Genomic DNA, 20610 nt, shown 5'->3' with positions numbered 1-20610 from the left:
GAGGAATTTTGGACCATTCCTCTTTACAAAACTGTTTCAGTTCAGTAATATATTCTTAGGATGTCTGGTGCGAACCGCTCTCAAGGTCATGCCACAGCATCTCAATCGGGTTGAAGGTCATGGCTCTGACTGGACCACTCCAAATTAAATGGCTTTGACTGTGTTCGTCTGTTGCTGTGACTAAGATGAAGATCAGATCAATTGATATGACTAATTTATGCAGAAATCCAGGTAATTCCAAAAGGGTTCACAAACTTTTTCTTGACACTGTAGTTTAAATTTGTGTTGCTATTCTTGTCTATTAGTGTTCTGTATTTTGTCATGTTCTATGTTTTGTGTTCTTTATTTGTTGTCTTCTTTAGTCATGTTTTGTGTTCTGTAGTCATGTGTTCTGTTCTATGTTTTGTGTTCTGTAGTCATGTGTAGTGTTCTATGTTTTGTGTTCTGTAGTCATGTGTTTTGTTCTATCTTCTATGTTTTGTGTTCTTTAGTCATGTGTTCTTTAGTCATGTGTTTTGTTCTATGTTGTGTTCTTTAGTCATGTGTTCTTTAGTCATGTGTTTTGTTCTATGTTTTGTGTTCTTTAGTCATGTGTTCTTTAGTCATGTTTTGTGTTCTTTAGTCATGTGTTTTGTTCTATGTTTTGTGTTCTATGTGTTGTGTTCTATGTTTTGTGTTCTATGTGTTGTGTTCTATGTTTTGTGTTCTTTAGTCATGTGTTTTGTTCTATGTTTTGTGTTCTATGTTTTGTGTTCTATGTTTTGTGTTCTTTAGTCATGTGTTTTGTTCTATGTGTTGTGTTCTATGTGTTGTGTTCTATGTTTTGTGTTCTTTAGTCATGTGTTTTGTTCTATGTGTTGTGTTCTATGTTTTGTGTTCTTTAGTCATGTGTTTTGTTCTATGTTTTGTGTTCTATGTGTTGTGTTCTATGTTTTGTGTTCTTTAGTCATGTGTTTTGTTCTATGTGTTGTGTTCTATGTTTTGTGTTCTTTAGTCATGTGTTTTGTTCTATGTTTTGTGTTCTATGTTTTGTGTTCTATGTGTTGTGTTCTTTAGTCATGTGTTTTGTTCTATGTTTTTTGTGGACCATAACAACTAATGGGGATCTGAATAAAATCATAAAATGCCAATCTGATGCACGTGGGGATAAATGTAGGGCCTAAATTTAAATCAGGCCATTTGCCTACTTGTAAATCCCTCTATGTTTTAACATGGTACTTACATAGGCAGGTACAGTGTTATTCATCTAGTGTAACCTTCTGCAAATACACTCTGTTTGAGGAAAAACAATAGGATACTTTTCAGGTGAGGGGAGCTTTACATTATAGATGCTGGGCAGAATGGCTGCAGCAGAAATAAAGATACATTTAAAAAAAAACTATTATGCTAAATAGTTATTATCTGGCTAGTAAATGGGGGGCTCAAGGGGAGAAAACGGTCCAATGTGTTTCAAATGGCAAAGCAGATATCTGGTCCCAGTCCATGGTCCAAGTCTAGCCCCTTTATAGGCCTAAATAAATAAACTCCATATGAAGGAGAAAAAAAACTGTACGGGTAACAAATTTTAAGTACTCTACTTTATTAGAAAATGTGTACATGTATGTTCTTGAAACATATGTTGTTGTGATTGAAGACTCAGATGGTCACCTGTGTCAGCAGGACGACAGGTATAACGCACCTGTGTCAGCAGGACGACAGGTATAACGCACCTGAGTCAGCAGGACGACAGGTATAACGCACCTGAGTCAGCAGGACGACAGGTATAACGCACCTGTGTCAGCAGGACGACAGGTATAACGCACCTGAGTCAGCAGGACGACAGGTATAACGCACCTGTGTCAGCAGGACGACAGGTATAACGCACCTGTGTCAGCAGGACGACAGGTATAACGCACCTGAGTCAGCAGGACGACAGGTATAACGCACCTGTGTCAGCAGGACGACAGGTATAACGCACCTGAGTCAGCAGGACGACAGGTATAACGCACCTGTGTCAGCAGGACGACAGGTATAACGGGCCTCCCTGTACGGCGCCTGTCTGCAATGCCCCCACTGCGCCTGCGTTCCCAGCATATTGAAACAGAGTCGCAGTTCTCTGAGAGAGATACAGTAAGAGAGATACAACGAGGAAAACATCCCACGTTCGCCACCTACCTGTTGAATATCACCGCACGTTTAATTTGCAACTTTGGGGTTGGGTTGACGAGTCACTCACTGTCGAAGAACAAAGTCGAACCTGGGAAAAGGAGAGTCAGTCGAGTTTTTGTCGAGGTAAATGCGGAAGGAAGGACGATTTGTGGAAGAGGTAGCCATTCCAATGTTCTAGCCGGACAGACAGACCACCGGATTTATCAACCGATCAAACAGATTTATTGACGCCAAAAACACAATGCCTTTAGGACTGAGACGAAAGAAGAACAAGTCGAGAGAGAGCTCGAACCTGGTGGAGAATGAGGAGGTCGGGGGACACGCAGCTGGGAGCTCCGTGAAGTCGACGGTAAACGGAGCGGGGCTCCCACCACCACCTGCTAACCTGCGGCCCAAACTAGTGTTCCACACTCAGCTAGCCCACGGCAGCCCCACGGGAAGGATCGAGGGATTTACTAACGTCAAAGAACTCTACGGGAAAATAGCCGATACGTTCAATTTAAGTCCGCCAGAGGTATGTTTTTACAACTTTTGTAGTTCTAGACAGATTTTTTTATAAACGAGGTTTTCTTAATGCCAAAGCTGGCAAAGTTTTTGCGCAAGGTGCGCCCTGACCGTGCAGCCTACCTACGCACAAGGAGGCTGCATTTGACGTTCGCTAGACTGAGGATAAGCAGTACCTGGTGGAAGTGAGTCAGAGCCAAGCCTTATTTATCCTAGGCTACATAAGACCTCACATGATTTGACAGCTATTCCATTTAACTGTAGTTTCTGTGGCAATTTGGTGAGACTGCTGTCCCTCTTCAGTATATGGAATAATAACTACATCAAAAATAAATATAATAAATTATTATTTTAATAAATGGGGCTGAATGGGCATCTAACTGTGTTTTACATGGTCAATGAAGACTACGGAAAAAGTTTGAGAACTGTTTCAGGGTTTTGGATCATAGAAAATCCTTCTTGATTCTCTTTTGAGATAATTGGACTTAGTTTTACGTGGTTAAATAACATCCTCTTTGAAGAGAACGAAGGCCTCGACTCAGACAGACAGACTTTAGTGCAAAAAGGTGTATTTCTCTACGGTGAGGGAGAAAAAACAACGACCACGGTAAACAACATGCTCACAGCCCGTTCTGTCTGCCCTCATCCCTGAGGCTGCCAGGCTAGGCTACCGAGGCCATGAATCCAAAATGGTACCCTATTTTCTATGTGCCCTATTCCCTATAGGCCCTGTGGCCAAAGGTAGTGCACTAAAAGAGGATAGGGTGCCATTTAGGACTCAGGGACACAGTCATTGTGCTGTCTGTCTTTGTTAAAGGAGTCTGTGAGTGACATGTCTGTCTTTTGTCTTTCTGAGCTGGACCTGATAGGTTAGCCAACCAGCCCGCCTCTGCTATCACACAGGGACACATTTGAGCTGGAGCCATCGTTTTACACACACACACACACACACACACACCACCAGCGTAGATGATCCCATAGTGACAGACAAAGAGAGATTCTCGGGAACCAGACAAACCAGACCGATGGACAAACAAAAAAAAAACAGCATAAAGTTAACAAACATAATGTTGTCTTTTATATCTGACCTGAACAGAAACTCAACCAATTTCACAATGCGTCTGTTGCATCACTTCTGCTAGACATTGCTATGCATAATAATGTCTCTCTTAAACGTGTCCCGACATTGCCTGACGACTCAAAGGGAATTCTTCCTCTCAATCTGTCGTTCGCTGTATACTTGGAAGTCGTTTGTGGTGACATCAAAACGCGGGCTGTTGTACAAAACAAAGTCATCAGCGATTGGATCATCTCTAACCAATTAGAATATCAAAGCCAATTACACGTTTTCAAAACGCAGCTTTACACACCTGGCACAACTCATCGATTTCTGCGACCCAATCAGAAGGTCTAGAATGGATTTCCATGGATTTCCATTCTAGAATCCCCCGGGGAGGTACTCCGATCCAGACTCATTGTAGAGGAGAAACTAACGTCTGTGGGGCGTGGCGTAGCGTTTGGCCGGAACAAGGAGTAACCAGGCAAGTCCCGTCTGCCAGCGTGTTTGAACATGACTCCTCGTTCCTGGTTTGTGAGCAGGTTGTTGAAAACATATGTTCACTACAACTACAGGTTGGACACCCATTTTGGACTGTGTTGGATGTTTATTTATTTTTTAAACAGACATCATGATCTGGGGATAAGGGAGGAGCTAGATCTGTTGTATCTCCCAGAGAGAGAGGCAGGGAGGGAGGTGTTGTGGTGGTTGGAATCTCCCAAAGGAAGTCCCTTACTTCCTGCCGGGTGGGTACAGCCTAAAGACCATCCTGATAAAACCTCTCTGTCCTGAACCACGAGTCTTCAGGGAGACTAGTTAGTACTAACCACTCCCATACACACCCCTATAACTTTCTACTGTGTCAACTACTTGGTAGAAGTGTACTATAGTATTGACCAAAATATTATTTTGGTGAGACCGGTAAGGTAAGTTGCCAGAGAGCTGTGATTTATTGTTTGGTATAGCTTAACGTCAGCGAGGGCTTTGTATAGGAAATCACTTGAAACACTCATCGTGCAAGTCCGACTTGTTGTGAACATGGTCTCTATTACGATGGCTTACCTAAAACACAAACCTTCACTCCATTTCATCACCACCGTGACGTCGGGGATTCTGTATATTACGACTCACGTCATCACCTCATGATTCTGAAGGAGACGGAGAAAGCAGTCCCCCTCATCTCTCACTGAGCTCTGTTACCTCATGATTCTGAAGGAGACGTGGAGAAAGCAGTCCCCCTCATCTCTCACTGAGCTCTGTTACCTCATGATTCTGAAGGAGACGTGGAGAAAGCAGTCCTCATCTCTCACTGAGCTCTGTTACCTCATGATTCTGAAGGAGACGTGGAGAAAGCAGTCCCCCTCATCTCTCACTGAGCTCTGTTACCTCATGATTCTGAAGGAGACGTGGAGAAAGCAGTCCCCCTCATCTCTCACTGAGCTCTGTTACCTCATGATTCTGAAGGAGACGTGGAGAAAGCAGTCCCCCTCATCTCTCACTGAGCTCTGTTACCTCATTATTCTGAAGGAGATGTGGAGAAAGCAGTCCCCCTCATCTCTCACTGAGCTCTGTTACCTCATGATTCTGAAGGAGACGTGGAGAAAGCAGTCCTCATCTCTCACTGAGCTCTGTTACCTCATGATTCTGAAGGAGATGTGGAGAAAGCAGTCCCCCTCATCTCTCACTGAGCTCTGTTACCTCATGATTCTGAAGGAGACGTGGAGAAAGCAGTCCTCATCTCTCACTGAGCTCTGTTACCTCATGATTCTGAAGGAGACGTGGAGAAAGCAGTCCTCATCTCTCACTGAGCTCTGTTACGTCATGATTCTGAAGGAGACGTGGAGAAAGCAGTCCCCCTCATCTCTCACTGAGCTCTGTTACCTCATGATTCTGAAGGAGACGTGGAGAAAGCAGTCCCCCTCATCTCTCACTGAGCTCTGTTACCTCATGATTCTGAAGGAGACGTGGAGAAAGCAGTCCCCCTCATCTCTCACTGAGCTCTGTTACCTCATGATTCTGAAGGAGACGTGGAGAAAGCAGTCCCCCTCATCTCTCACTGAGCTCTGTTACCTCATGATTCTGAAGGAGATGTGGAGAAAGCAGTCCCCCTCATCTCTCACTGAGCTCTGTTACCTCATGATTCTGAAGGAGACGTGGAGAAAGCAGTCCCCCTCATCTCTCACTGAGCTCTGTTACCTCATGATTCTGAAGGAGACGTGGAGAAAGCAGTCCTCATCTCTCACTGAGCTCTGTTACCTCATGATTCTGAAGGAGACGTGGAGAAAGCAGTCCCCCTCATCTCTCACTGAGCTCTGTTACCTCATGATTCTGAAGGAGACGTGGAGAAAGCAGTCCCCCTCATCTCTCACTGAGCTCTGTTACCTCATTATTCTGAATAAGATGTGGAGAAAGCAGTCCCCCTCATCTCTCACTGAGCTCTGTTACCTCATGATTCTGAAGGAGACGTGGAGAAAGCAGTCCTCATCTCTCACTGAGCTCTGTTACCTCATGATTCTGAAGGAGATGTGGAGAAAGCAGTCCCCCTCATCTCTCACTGAGCTCTGTTACCTCATGATTCTGAAGGAGACGTGGAGAAAGCAGTCCTCATCTCTCACTGAGCTCTGTTACCTCATGATTCTGAAGGAGACGTGGAGAAAGCAGTCCTCATCTCTCACTGAGCTCTGTTACCTCATGATTCTGAAGGAGACGTGGAGAAAGCAGTCCCCCTCATCTCTCACTGAGCTCTGTTACCTCATGATTCTGAAGGAGACGTGGAGAAAGCAGTCCCCCTCATCTCTCACTGAGCTCTGTTACCTCATGATTCTGAAGGAGACGTGGAGAAAGCAGTCCCCCTCATCTCTCACTGAGCTCTGTTACCTCATGATTCTGAAGGAGACGTGGAGAAAGCAGTCCCCCTCATCTCTCACTGAGCTCTGTTACCTCATGATTCTGAAGGAGATGTGGAGAAAGCAGTCCCCCTCATCTCTCACTGAGCTCTGTTACCTCATGATTCTGAAGGAGACGTGGAGAAAGCAGTCCCCCTCATCTCTCACTGAGCTCTGTTACCTCATGATTCTGAAGGAGACGTGGAGAAAGCAGTCCTCATCTCTCACTGAGCTCTGTTACCTCATGATTCTGAAGGAGACGTGGAGAAAGCAGTCCCCCTCATCTCTCACTGAGCTCTGTTACCTCATGATTCTGAAGGAGACGTGGAGAAAGCAGTCCCCCTCATCTCTCACTGAGCTCTGTTACCTCATGATTCTGAAGGAGACGTGGAGAAAGCAGTCCCCCTCATCTCTCACTGAGCTCTGTTACCTCATGATTCTGAAGGAGACGTGGAGAAAGCAGTCCCCCTCATCTCTCACTGAGCTCTGTTACGTCATGATTCTGAAGGAGATGGAGAAAGCAGTCCCCCTCATCTCTCACTGAGCTCTGTTACCTCATGATTCTGAAGGAGACGTGGAGAAAGCAGTCCCCCTCATCTCTCACTGAGCTCTGTTACCTCATGATTCTGAAGGAGACGTGGAGAAAGCAGTCCCCCTCATCTCTCACTGAGCTCTGTTACCTCATGATTCTGAAGGAGACGTGGAGAAAGCAGTCCCCCTCATCTCTCACTGAGCTCTGTTACCTCATGATTCTGAAGGAGACGTGGAGAAAGCAGTCCCCCTCATCTCTCACTGAGCTCTGTTACCTCATGATTCTGAAGGAGACGTGGAGAAAGCAGTCCCCCTCATCTCTCACTGAGCTCTGTTACCTCATGATTCTGAAGGAGACGTGGAGAAAGCAGTCCCCCTCATCTCTCACTGAGCTCTGTTACCTCATGATTCTGAAGGAGACGTGGAGAAAGCAGTCCCCCTCATCTCTCACTGAGCTCTGTTACCTCATGATTCTGAAGGAGACGTGGAGAAAGCAGTCCCCCTCATCTCTCACTGAGCTCTGTTACCTCATGATTCTGAAGGAGACGTGGAGAAAGCAGTCCCCCTCATCTCTCACTGAGCTCTGTTACCTCATGATTCTGAAGGAGACGTGGAGAAAGCAGTCCCCCTCATCTCTCACTGAGCTCTGTTACCTCATTATTCTGAAGGAGATGTGGAGAAAGCAGTCCCCCTCATCTCTCACTGAGCTCTGTTACCTCATGATTCTGAAGGAGACGTGGAGAAAGCAGTCCTCATCTCTCACTGAGCTCTGTTACCTCATGATTCTGAAGGAGATGTGGAGAAAGCAGTCCCCCTCATCTCTCACTGAGCTCTGTTACCTCATGATTCTGAAGGAGACGTGGAGAAAGCAGTCCTCATCTCTCACTGAGCTCTGTTACCTCATGATTCTGAAGGAGACGTGGAGAAAGCAGTCCCTCATCTCTCACTGAGCTCTGTTACCTCATGATTCTGAAGGAGACGTGGAGAAAGCAGTCCCCCTCATCTCTCACTGAGCTCTGTTACCTCATGATTCTGAAGGAGACGTGGAGAAAGCAGTCCCCCTCATCTCTCACTGAGCTCTGTTACCTCATGATTCTGAAGGAGACGTGGAGAAAGCAGTCCCCCTCATCTCTCACTGAGCTCTGTTACCTCATGATTCTGAAGGAGACGTGGAGAAAGCAGTCCCCCTCATCTCTCACTGAGCTCTGTTACCTCATGATTCTGAAGGAGACGTGGAGAAAGCAGTCCCCCTCATCTCTCACTGAGCTCTGTTACCTCATGATTCTGAAGGAGACGTGGAGAAAGCAGTCCCCCTCATCTCTCACTGAGCTCTGTTACCTCATGATTCTGAAGGAGACGTGGAGAAAGCAGTCCCCCTCATCTCTCACTGAGCTCTGTTACCTCATGATTCTGAAGGAGACGTGGAGAAAGCAGTCCCCCTCATCTCTCACTGAGCTCTGTTACCTCATGATTCTGAAGGAGACGTGGAGAAAGCAGTCCCCCTCATCTCTCACTGAGCTCTGTTACCTCATGATTCTGAAGGAGACGTGGAGAAAGCAGTCCCCCTCATCTCTCACTGAGCTCTGTTACCTCATGATTCTGAAGGAGATGTGGAGAAAGCAGTCCCCCTCATCTCTCACTGAGCTCTGTTACCTCATGATTCTGAAGGAGACGTGGAGAAAGCAGTCCCCCTCATCTCTCACTGAGCTCTGTTACCTCATGATTCTGAAGGAGACGTGGAGAAAGCAGTCCCCCTCATCTCTCACTGAGCTCTGTTACGTCATGATTCTGAAGGAGACGTGGAGAAAGCAGTCCCCCTCATCTCTCACTGAGCTCTGTTACCTCATGATTCTGAAGGAGACGTGGAGAAAGCAGTCCCCCTCATCTCTCACTGAGCTCTGTTACCTCATGATTCTGAAGGAGACGTGGAGAAAGCAGTCCCCCTCATCTCTCACTGAGCTCTGTTACCTCATGATTCTGAAGGAGACGTGGAGAAAGCAGTCCCCCTCATCTCTCACTGAGCTCTGTTACGTCATGATTCTGAAGGAGACGTGGAGAAAGCAGTCCCCCTCATCTCTCACTGAGCTCTGTTACGTCATGATTCTGAAGGAGACGTGGAGAAAGCAGTCCCCCTCATCTCTCACTGAGCTCTGTTACGTCATGATTCTGAAGGAGACGTGGAGAAAGCAGTCCCCCTCATCTCTCACTGAGCTCTGTTACGTCATGATTCTGAAGGAGACGTGGAGAAAGCAGTCCCCCTCATCTCTCACTGAGCTCTGTTACCTCATGATTCTGAAGGAGACGTGGAGAAAGCAGTCCCCCTCATCTCTCACTGAGCTCTGTTACGTCATGATTCTGAAGGAGACGTGGAGAAAGCAGTCCCCCTCATCTCTCACTGAGCTCTGTTACGTCATGATTCTGAAGGAGACGTGGAGAAAGCAGTCCCCCTCATCTCTCACTGAGCTCTGTTACCTCATGATTCTGAAGGAGACGTGGAGAAAGCAGTCCCCCTCATCTCTCACTGAGCTCTGTTACGTCATGATTCTGAAGGAGACGTGGAGAAAGCAGTCCCCCTCATCTCTCACTGAGCTCTGTTACCTCATGATTCTGAAGGAGACGTGGAGAAAGCAGTCCCCCTCATCTCTCACTGAGCTCTGTTACCTCATGATTCTGAAGGAGACGTGGAGAAAGCAGTCCCCCTCATCTCTCACTGAGCTCTGTTACCTCATGATTCTGAAGGAGACGTGGAGAAAGCAGTCCCCCTCATCTCTCACTGAGCTCTGTTACCTCATGATTCTGAAGGAGACGTGGAGAAAGCAGTCCCCCTCATCTCTCACTGAGCTCTGTTACCTCATGATTCTGAAGGAGACGTGGAGAAAGCAGTCCCCCTCATCTCTCACTGAGCTCTGTTACCTCATGATTCTGAAGGAGACGTGGAGAAAGCAGTCCCCCTCATCTCTCACTGAGCTCTGTTACCTCATGATTCTGAAGGAGACGTGGAGAAAGCAGTCCCCCTCATCTCTCACTGAGCTCTGTTACCTCATGATTCTGAAGGAGACGTGGAGAAAGCAGTCCCCCTCATCTCTCACTGAGCTCTGTTACCTCATGATTCTGAAGGAGACGTGGAGAAAGCAGTCCCCCTCATCTCTCACTGAGCTCTGTTACGTCATGATTCTGAAGGAGACGTGGAGAAAGCAGTCCCCCTCATCTCTCACTGAGCTCTGTTACGTCATGATTCTGAAGGAGACGTGGAGAAAGCAGTCCCCCTCATCTCTCACTGAGCTCTGTTACCTCATGATTCTGAAGGAGACGTGGAGAAAGCAGTCCCCCTCATCTCTCACTGAGCTCTGTTACCTCATGATTCTGAAGGAGACGTGGAGAAAGCAGTCCCCCTCATCTCTCACTGAGCTCTGTTACCTCATGATTCTGAAGGAGACGTGGAGAAAGCAGTCCCCCTCATCTCTCACTGAGCTCTGTTACCTCATGATTCTGAAGGAGACGTGGAGAAAGCAGTCCCCCTCATCTCTCACTGAGCTCTGTTACCTCATGATTCTGAAGGAGACGTGGAGAAAGCAGTCCCCCTCATCTCTCACTGAGCTCTGTTACCTCATGATTCTGAAGGAGACGTGGAGAAAGCAGTCCCCCTCATCTCTCACTGAGCTCTGTTACCTCATGATTCTGAAGGAGACGTGGAGAAAGCAGTCCCCCTCATCTCTCACTGAGCTCTGTTACGTCATGATTCTGAAGGAGACGTGGAGAAAGCAGTCCCCCTCATCTCTCACTGAGCTCTGTTACCTCATTATTCTGAAGGAGACGTGGAGAAAGCAGTCCCCCTCATCTCTCACTGAGCTCTGTTACCTCATGATTCTGAAGGAGACGTGGAGAAAGCAGTCCCCCTCATCTCTCACTGAGCTCTGTTACGTCATGATTCTGAAGGAGACGTGGAGAAAGCAGTCCCCCTCATCTCTCACTGAGCTCTGTTACGTCATGATTCTGAAGGAGACGTGGAGAAAGCAGTCCCCCTCATCTCTCACTGAGCTCTGTTACCTCATGATTCTGAAGGAGACGTGGAGAAAGCAGTCCCCCTCATCTCTCACTGAGCTCTGTTACCTCATGATTCTGAAGGAGACGTGGAGAAAGCAGTCCCCCTCATCTCTCACTGAGCTCTGTTACCTCATGATTCTGAAGGAGACGTGGAGAAAGCAGTCCCCCTCATCTCTCACTGAGCTCTGTTACGTCATGATTCTGAAGGAGACGTGGAGAAAGCAGTCCCCCTCATCTCTCACTGAGCTCTGTTACCTCATGATTCTGAAGGAGACGTGGAGAAAGCAGTCCCCCTCATCTCTCACTGAGCTCTGTTACCTCATGATTCTGAAGGAGACGTGGAGAAAGCAGTCCCCCTCATCTCTCACTGAGCTCTGTTACGTCATGATTCTGAAGGAGACGTGGAGAAAGCAGTCCCCCTCATCTCTCACTGAGCTCTGTTACCTCATGATTCTGAAGGAGACGTGGAGAAAGCAGTCCCCCTCATCTCTCACTGAGCTCTGTTACGTCATGATTCTGAAGGAGACGTGGAGAAAGCAGTCCCCCTCATCTCTCACTGAGCTCTGTTACGTCATGATTCTGAAGGAGACGTGGAGAAAGCAGTCCCCCTCATCTCTCACTGAGCTCTGTTACGTCATGATTCTGAAGGAGACGTGGAGAAAGCAGTCCCCCTCATCTCTCACTGAGCTCTGTTACCTCATGATTCTGAAGGAGACGTGGAGAAAGCAGTCCCCCTCATCTCTCACTGAGCTCTGTTACCTCATGATTCTGAAGGAGACGTGGAGAAAGCAGTCCCCCTCATCTCTCACTGAGCTCTGTTACCTCATGATTCTGAAGGAGACGTGGAGAAAGCAGTCCTCATCTCTCACTGAGCTCTGTTACCTCATGATTCTGAAGGAGACGTGGAGAAAGCAGTCCCCCTCATCTCTCACTGAGCTCTGTTACGTCATGAGGATGTGGATGTTTTACAGCGTAGAAGCGAGGCTTACTCCCTGTGACTGCAGGTCAAAGTCTGCTGCAGTCGAGGCTTTTACTACAGGTGAGGTATTAGTACCACATTACAGGTGTGGCTCTCTGGCAGGCAGCGGGACCTGCAACCTGTCTGTCCACCTGCCGTCTCTATGTATCTACCTATAGTATTGGCTCACTACTAGGGTTACACCGTGCTTGGTCTCTGTGTACCCATCTACCTGTACTATTGGCTAGGGTTAGGCTGTGGTTTGTGTGTGCCTGGGCGATTATGGCCTAAAGAATCATATCTACATTTTCTTTCAAACTTTTATGGGTGATTTCATGATATCAAATTTATAAAAATCTAAATAAGCTTTGTTGTACATTTTTAAATGTTAAATACAAACAGTCAGCTATAGTCTAATGCATTCAGGGCCTGGGAAGTTATAACTAGGCTAAATATAAACATTCCACAACCATAAGACCCACTAATAATTACATTATTTTATCAAAAAATAATTTAAACCTGCTTTTGTGCAATAATCACTGATCTGGCTATCAAATCTGTTAAAATGCCTTTTTTTTGGTTACAAATTTAACCATAATTTGACCATAATGCACATTCACTAATAATGACTGACTTATATTCAGCGGGCATGATAGAAAATATTAACACAAACAATTTCTCGAACACAAGCCCACGTGCTAACGATCTTAATATTTCAAGTTTAGCCAACTTGTTAGCAAATATATCCAAGGCAAAACATTTGAATAGTTATGAACACACCCTTCTGTCTGTCTCCAGCTGTTTTAAACGGCACGTTAGACTGTCCACTTTGTTCACATGTTGAAATCAAGTGGCCTACCTTATTTACTCAGAGTGAGAACAAGTCTTTATGTAATTGTGTTTTATGCTTATTGCACTTTTTTTTTAATAAAACACAGTCGCTAGTAGCATGTTCAATTATATTCCTGTTTTTAGTAGTGTACTGCTGTTTGGCTTGGGCGGTATTTCATATATATCGTATACTAAGGTATTTTGGAAAAATACACAGGATGGTTTTTCCAATACCGGTGAAACTATTTAACGTTTTATATATATATATATATATATATATATATATATATATATATATATATATATATATATATATGTATATATATATATATATACATACATACATACATACATACATACACAGTGGGGAGAATAGGTATTTGAAACACTGCCGATTTTGCAGGTTTTCCTACTTACAAAGCATGTAGAGGTCTGTAATTTTTATCATAGGTACACTTCAACTGTGAGAGACGGAATCTAAAACAAAAATCCAGAAAATCACATCGTATGATTTTTAAGTAATTAATTTGCATTTTATTGCATGAGGATACTGTCGTGCAGCACGCGCCAGCTGATCTAAGTACAGTATGGAATTGCCAGCTAGATATCTTAACTATTATTACGTTATTAACTGTCTAAAATCTGTTAAATGCTCTGCAGTTGTGGATTTGGCTTGCTAATTTAGTAGCTAGTTCGCTATGTCGCTAAGTGGTTAGTTTCTTTCAAAATCAAGCATTCGCTTGGTACCAGCTGAGAATCTCTTCCTGGATCAAGAGCCTTGCTGTCTAATATACATTTTGTGCAGCAAACTGTATGTAGTATTTGTGAGTTTTATACTTGTTTAGGTCAGAAACTTGTAAAAAACAAAATCTTCATAATGCGCTCGTTAGCACTTGGTTAGCATTCTCTATGAGGATTCCTTAGTACTTGGTTAGCATTCTCTATGAGGATTCCTTAGTACTTGTTTAGCATTCTCTATGAGGATTCCTTAGCACTTGGTTAGCATTCTCTATGAGGATCCCTTAGTACTTGTTAGCATTTTGTTAACTTGTTCACCAGGTAATAGATACAGCAGATCACATTCATAATTTCGCCCGTTAGATAATTTTTCATTATGAAGCTTACGATTTGGGGAAGGGTACCAGAAAATGTCTGCAACTGTAACAGTATATCTTTAGTCCGTCCCCTCGCCCCGGGCGCGAACCAGGGACCCTCTGCACACATCAACAACAGTCACCCACGAAGCATCGTTACCCATCGCTCCACAAAAGCCGCGGCCTTTGCAGAGCAAGGGGAACCACTACTTCAAGGTCTCAGAGAAAGTGACGTCACCGATTGAAACGCTATTAGCGCGCACCACCGCTAACTAGCTAGCCATTTCACATCGGTTACACAACATTGAAGGTCCCCAAGTACACAGTGGCCTCAATCATTCTTAAATGGAAGAATTTTGGAACCACCAAGACTCTTCCAAGAACTGGTCGCCCGGCCAAACTAAGCAATCGAGGGAGAAGGGCCTTGGTCATACCAAGAACCCTATGGTAACTCTGATAGTGCACCAGAGTTCCTCTGTGGAGATGGGAGAATATTCCAGAAGGACAACAATCTCTGCAGCACTCCAATCAGGCCTTTATGGTAGAGTGGCCAGACAGAAGCCAATCTTCAGTAAAAGGCACGACAGCCCGTTTGGAGTTCGCCAAAAGTCACCTAAAAAGACTCGCAGACCATGAGAAACAAGGTTCTCTGGTCTGATGAAACCAAGATTTAACTCTTTGGCCTGAATGCCAAGCGTCACGTCTGGAAGAAACCTGGCACCATCCCTAAGGTGAAGGATGGTGGTGGCAGAATCATGCTGTGGGGATATTTTTCAGCGGCAGGGACTGGGAGACTAATCAGGATGGAGGGAAAGATCCTTGATGAAAACCTGCTCCAGAGCGCTCAGGACCTCAGACTGGGCCGAAGGTTCACCTTCCAACAGGACAATGACCATAAGCACACAGCCAAGACAACGTAGGAGTGGCTTCGGGACAAGTCTCTGAATGTTCTAGAGTGGCCCAGCCAGAACCCGGACTTGAACCCGATATAACATCTCTGGAGAGACCTGAAAATAGCTGTGCAACGATGCTCCCCATCCAACCTGACAGAGCTTGAGAGGATCTGCAGAGAAGAATGGGAGAAACTCCCCAAATACAGGTGTGCCAAGTTAGTAGCGTCATACCCAAGAAGACTCAAGGCTGTAATCGCTGCCAAAGGTGCTTCAACAAAGTACTGAGTAAAGGGTCTGAATACTTATGTAAATATGATATTTCAGTTTTGTATATTTTAATACATTTGGAAAAATGTCAAACTTTTTTTTTGCTTTGTCATTTTATGGTGTGTTTTGTGTAGACTAAGGGAAAATGTTATATAAAAAAAATCAGTTTATAATGAGGCTGTAACGTAACAAAGTGGAAAGTCAAAGGGGTCTGAATACTTTCCCAATGCAGTGTATCTATCGGTACTATTAGCCAGGGTATAGTGTATCTATTGGTACTATTAGCCAGGGTATAGTGTATCTATTGGTACTATTAGCTAGGGTATAGTGTATCTATCGGTACTATTAGCCAGGGTATAGTGTATCTATCGGTACTATTAGCTAGGGTATAGTGTATCTATCGGTACTATTAGCTAGGGTATAGTGTATCTATCGGTACTATTAGCTAGGGTATAGTGTATCTATGGGTACTATTAGCCAGGGTAGGGCTGTGCTCTCTGTGTACCCATCTGCTGGGCTCACCACGTCATTTTCATTCATTTGGTTACAGTTTGAATAATTCAGCTTCCTTCGACCAGGTGTCACTTGCTGTCTCGTACTTTATTGGTACTAACTACAGTGTGTTCTCTGCTGCTGAGCGAGTGCAGATCTACTCTATGCTAGTCCATGTAAACAAGGTCTGAGTAGTGCAGATCTACTCTATGCTAGTCCCTGTAAACAAGGTCTGAGTAGTGCAGATCTACTCTATGCTAGTCCATGTAAACAAGGTCTGAGTAGTGCAGATCTACTCTATGCTAGTCCCTGTAAACAAGGTCCGAGTAGTGCAGATCTACTCTATGCTAGTCCATGTAAACAAGGTCTGAGTAGTGCAGATCTACTCTATGCTAGTCCATGTAAACAAGGTCCGAGTAGTGCAGATCTACTCTATGCTAGTCCATGTAAACAAGGTCTGAGTAGTGCAGATCTACTCTATGCTAGTCCCTGTAAACAAGGTCTGAGTAGTGCAGATCTACTCTATGCTAGTCCATGTAAACAAGGTCCGAGTAGTGCAGATCTACTCTATGCTAGTCCCTGTAAACAAGGTCCGAGTAGTGCAGATCTACTCTATGCTAGTCCATGTAAACAAGGTCCGAGTAGTGCAGATCTACTCTATGCTAGTCCCTGTAAACAAGGTCCGAGTAGTGCAGATCTACTCTATGCTAGTCCATGTAAACAAGGTCTGAGTAGTGCAGATCTACTCTATGCTAGTCCATGTAAACAAGGTCTGAGAAGTGCAGATCTACTCTATGCTAGTCCATGTAAACAAGGTCTGACTAGTGCAGATCTACTCTATGCTAGTCCATGTAAACAAGGTCTGAGTAGTGCAGATCTACTCTGTGCTAGTCCATGTAAACAAGGTCAGAGTAGTGCAGATCTACTCTATGCTAGTCCCTGTAAACAAGGTCAGAGTAGTGCTGATCTACTCTATGCTAGTCCATGTAAACAAGGTCAGAGTAGTGCAGATCTACTCTATGCTAGTCCATGTAAACAAGGTCTGAGTAGTGCAGATCTACTCTATGCTAGTCCATGTAAACAAGGTCTGAGTAGTGCAGATCTACTCTATGCTAGTCCATGTAAACAAGGTCTGAGTGAGTGCAGATCTACTCTAGTCCCTGTAAACAAGGTCTGAGTAGTGCAGATCTACTCTATGCTAGTCCATGTAAACAAGGTCTGAGTAGTGCAGATCTACTCTATGCTAGTCCATGTAAACAAGGTCTGAGTAGTGCAGATCTACTCTATGCTAGTCCATGTAAACAAGGTCAGAGTAGTGCAGATCTACTCTATGCTAGTCCATGTAAACAAGGTCTGAGTAGTGCAGATCTACTCTATGCTAGTCCATGTAAACAAGGTCAGAGTAGTGCAGATCTACTCTATGCTAGTCCATGTAAACAAGGTCTGAGTAGTGCAGATCTACTCTATGCTAGTCCATGTAAACAAGGTCTGAGTAGTGCAGATCTACTCTATGCTAGTCCATGTAAACAAGGTCTGAGTAGTGCAGATCTACTCTATGCTAGTCCATGTAAACAAGGTCTGAGTAGTGCTGAGCGAGTGCAGATCTACTCTATGCTAGTCCATGTAAACAAGGTCTGAGTAGTCTTTTTTTCTTTGGCTAATTTCAAGCTTTGCTGTCTGAATACTATAAAGAGACTGCGCTAGAGTAGACCAATGGTAGTCTCGTGTTATTTTAAGTTTACAGCAAGCCTGACATTTCCTAATTGCTCAAAAGGGATTAAAATGTTACAAACAATCCCATCTGATGGAAGCAGAGCTGTGTGTGTGTGTGTGTGTGTCTGTGTGTGGCTTTCTTGACATGGAGACATCTCAAGATAACTGGTCTAATCCAAGGCTTACTCCACTGGGAGTAATGTATTAATAACTAATTCATACATGCTCACGTCATCACCAGACAATAACACTGGGTTTGGAGTCACATTTTTTGTGATTTTATTTGGGGGGGGGGGCGGGGGGGACTACATTGATTTCTTCTGGCTTATTTGTTCTGCTAGTGTTCGTTTACAATGGATTTTCTTTACCTGAAAACACTTCCGTTCCAAGTCAGGGATTACTGGAGCTTACTGTAATAATGTTGCTGTTTTTAAAGGGGTCAGAGCATTGTTGTTATTGAGAAGCAGAGCTCATTGGATTTTCTTTGTGCCCTCAATCCTATATTTTACTGACCAGCAGAATTTATTAATGGGATACTATCGTGTTATCTAGTTGATTTCAACTTAACATTTCAAATTGATTAAGAATATAAAGGCATTCTCTGTTGATTTAAATTATTTAAAAAAATGTCGTTACTTCCCTTCTCTGGGTAAATGTGTCATTTTAGTAAAAAAAAACAGAGACCTAGTAACCTTTTCCCAGATGTGTCCTGTATAATACAATACACATTAAACACTATATATATACAGTACCAGTCAAACGTTTGGACACACAGACTCCTTCCAGGGGTTTTATTTATTTAGACTATTTTCTACATTGTAGAATAATAGTGAAGACCTCAAAACTATGAAATAACACATATGGAATCATGTAGTAACCAAAAAAATGTTTGCTGAATCTAAAATATTAATGTCGCCACCCTTTACCTTGACAGCTTTGCACTCTTGGCATTCTCTCAACCAGATTCACGAGGAATGCTTTTCCAACAGTCTTGAAGGAGTTCCCACATATGCTGAGCACTTGTTGGCTGCTTTTCCTTCACTCTGCGGTCCAACTCATTCCAAACCATCTCAACTGGGTTGAGGTCAGGTGATTGTGGAGGCCAGGTCATCTGATGCAGCACTCCATCACTCTCCTTCTTGGTCAAATAGCCCTTACACAGCCTGGAGGTGTGTTGGGTCATTGTCCTGTTGAAAAACAAATGATAGTCCCACTAAGGCCAAACCAGATGGGATGGCGTATCGCTGCAGAATGCTGTGGTAGCCATGCTGGTTAAGTGTGCCTTGAATTCTAAATAAATCACTGACAGTGTCACCAGCAAAGCACCATTACACCTCCTCCTCCATGCTTGACAGTGCGAAGATCTGTTCACCTACTCATTTATTTATTTCTTTATTTTAACCCCTTTTTTCTCCCCAATTTTGTGGTAACCAATTGGTAGTTACAGTCTTGTCTCATCGCTGCAACTCCCGTACGGACTCAGGAAAGGTGAAGGGTCGAGAGCCGTGTGTCCTCTGAAACACAACCCAACCAAGGCGCACTGCTTCTTGACACAACGTCCACTTAACCCAGAAGCCAGCCGCACCAATGTGTAGGAGGAAACACCGTACACCTGGCGACCGTGTCAGCGTGCACTGCGCCCGGCCCGCCACAGGAGTCGCTAGTGCGCAATGGGACAAGGACATCCCTGACGGCCAAACCCTCCCCTAACCCGGACGATGCTGGGCCAATTGTGCGCCGCCCCACGAGTCTCCCGGCCGCGGCCGGCTGCGACAGAGCCTGGACTCAAACGCAGAATCTCTAGTGGCATAGCTAGCACTGCGATGCAGTTCCTTACACCACTGCGCCGCTCGGGAGGCCTCGCCTTGAATTCTAAATAAATCAGTGTCACCAGCAAAGCACCATCACACCTCCTCCTCCATGCTTCACGGTGGGAACCACACATGCGGAGATCATCCATTCACCTACTCTGCGTCTCACAAAGACACGGTGGTTGGAACCAAAAATCTCAAATTTGGACTCATCAGACCAAAGGACAGATTCCCAGCGGTCTAATGTCCAACGCTTGTGTTTCTTGGGCCAAGCAAGTCTCTTCTTACTGGTGTCCTTTAGTATTCGTTTCTTTGTAGCAATTTGACCATGAAGGCCTGATTTACAGTCTCCTCTGAACAGTTGATGTTGAGATGTGTCTGTTACTTGAACTCTGTGAAGCATTTATTTGGGCTGCAATTTGAGGCTGGTAACTCTAATGAACTTATCCTCTGCAGCAGAAGTAACGCTGGGTCTTCCTTTCCTGTGGCGGTCCTTATGAGATCCAGTTTCATCCTCGCGCTTGATGGTTTTTGCGACTGCAAAGTTCCTGAAATTTTCCTCATTGACTGACCTTCATGTCTTAAAGCAATGATGGACTATTGTTTCTCTTTGCTTATTTGAGCTGTTCTTGCCATAATATGGACTTAGCCCTATTTGGTAAGAAACCATCTATATACCCCCCTAATTTGTCACAACACAACTGATTGGTTCAAACTAATTAAGAAGGAAAGATATTCCACAAATTAACTTTTAACAAGGGACACCTGTTAATTGAAATGCATTCCAGGTGACTACCTCATGAAGGTGGTTGAGAGAATGCCAAGAGTGTGCAACGCTGTCAAGGCAAAGGGTGGCTACTTTGAAGAATCTCAAATACAAAATATATTTTGATTTGTTTTAATACTTTTTGGTTACTACATGATTCCTTCGTTTTGATCAGCACACAAATTAAACATCACCCTGAAAAACAGTTTGGCAACTCAGATGTCTATAGTTCAACAGCAAAGTTAGATAATATGGAAGTTTATGAAGTAGGGGGTAATGTAGATATCTACAGGCCTATAGCAAAGTCCAGCCAACCTTTGGCTCAGATATGCAAACTTCAACAGTGGTGTCTACAATATGCAACGTGTTTGAACAGCAACATGGAATGTGTTCAGTTTGGATCAGACCGAGACAGACAGTCCATAACCTGTTTCCCCTGGGCAGACCGAGACAGACGGACAGACATGGGCTCCATAACCTGTTTCCCCTGGACAGACCGAGACAGAGCTCAGCTGAGACAGACATGGGCTCCATAACCTGTTTCCCCTGGACAGACCGAGAGACAGACGGACAGACATGGGCTCCATAACCTGTTTCCCCTGGACAGACGGACAGA

The 20610-nt window shown here is 45.1% G+C and overlaps 1 protein-coding gene across 1 annotated transcript in view; it reads left to right on the top strand.

Annotated features, from left to right (window-relative positions):
- The first annotated feature begins 2072 nt into the window (after positions 1–2072).
- Positions 2073–20610, top strand: part of LOC129823571 (PDZ domain-containing protein GIPC1-like) — a 62524-nt gene continuing 43986 nt past the window's right edge. Inside the window, exon 1 of the mRNA XM_055882409.1 lies at positions 2073–2662. Within this exon, the coding sequence (XP_055738384.1) occupies positions 2390–2662 (273 nt within the window). The 5' untranslated portion in view covers positions 2073–2389. The remainder of the gene's footprint in view (positions 2663–20610) is intronic.

Source organism: Salvelinus fontinalis, chromosome 26, assembly GCF_029448725.1.
Source record: "Salvelinus fontinalis isolate EN_2023a chromosome 26, ASM2944872v1, whole genome shotgun sequence".
In the NCBI taxonomy this organism is placed as follows: Eukaryota; Metazoa; Chordata; class Actinopteri; order Salmoniformes; family Salmonidae; genus Salvelinus; species Salvelinus fontinalis.
This window is presented reverse-complemented; position numbering and strand designations above follow the sequence as displayed.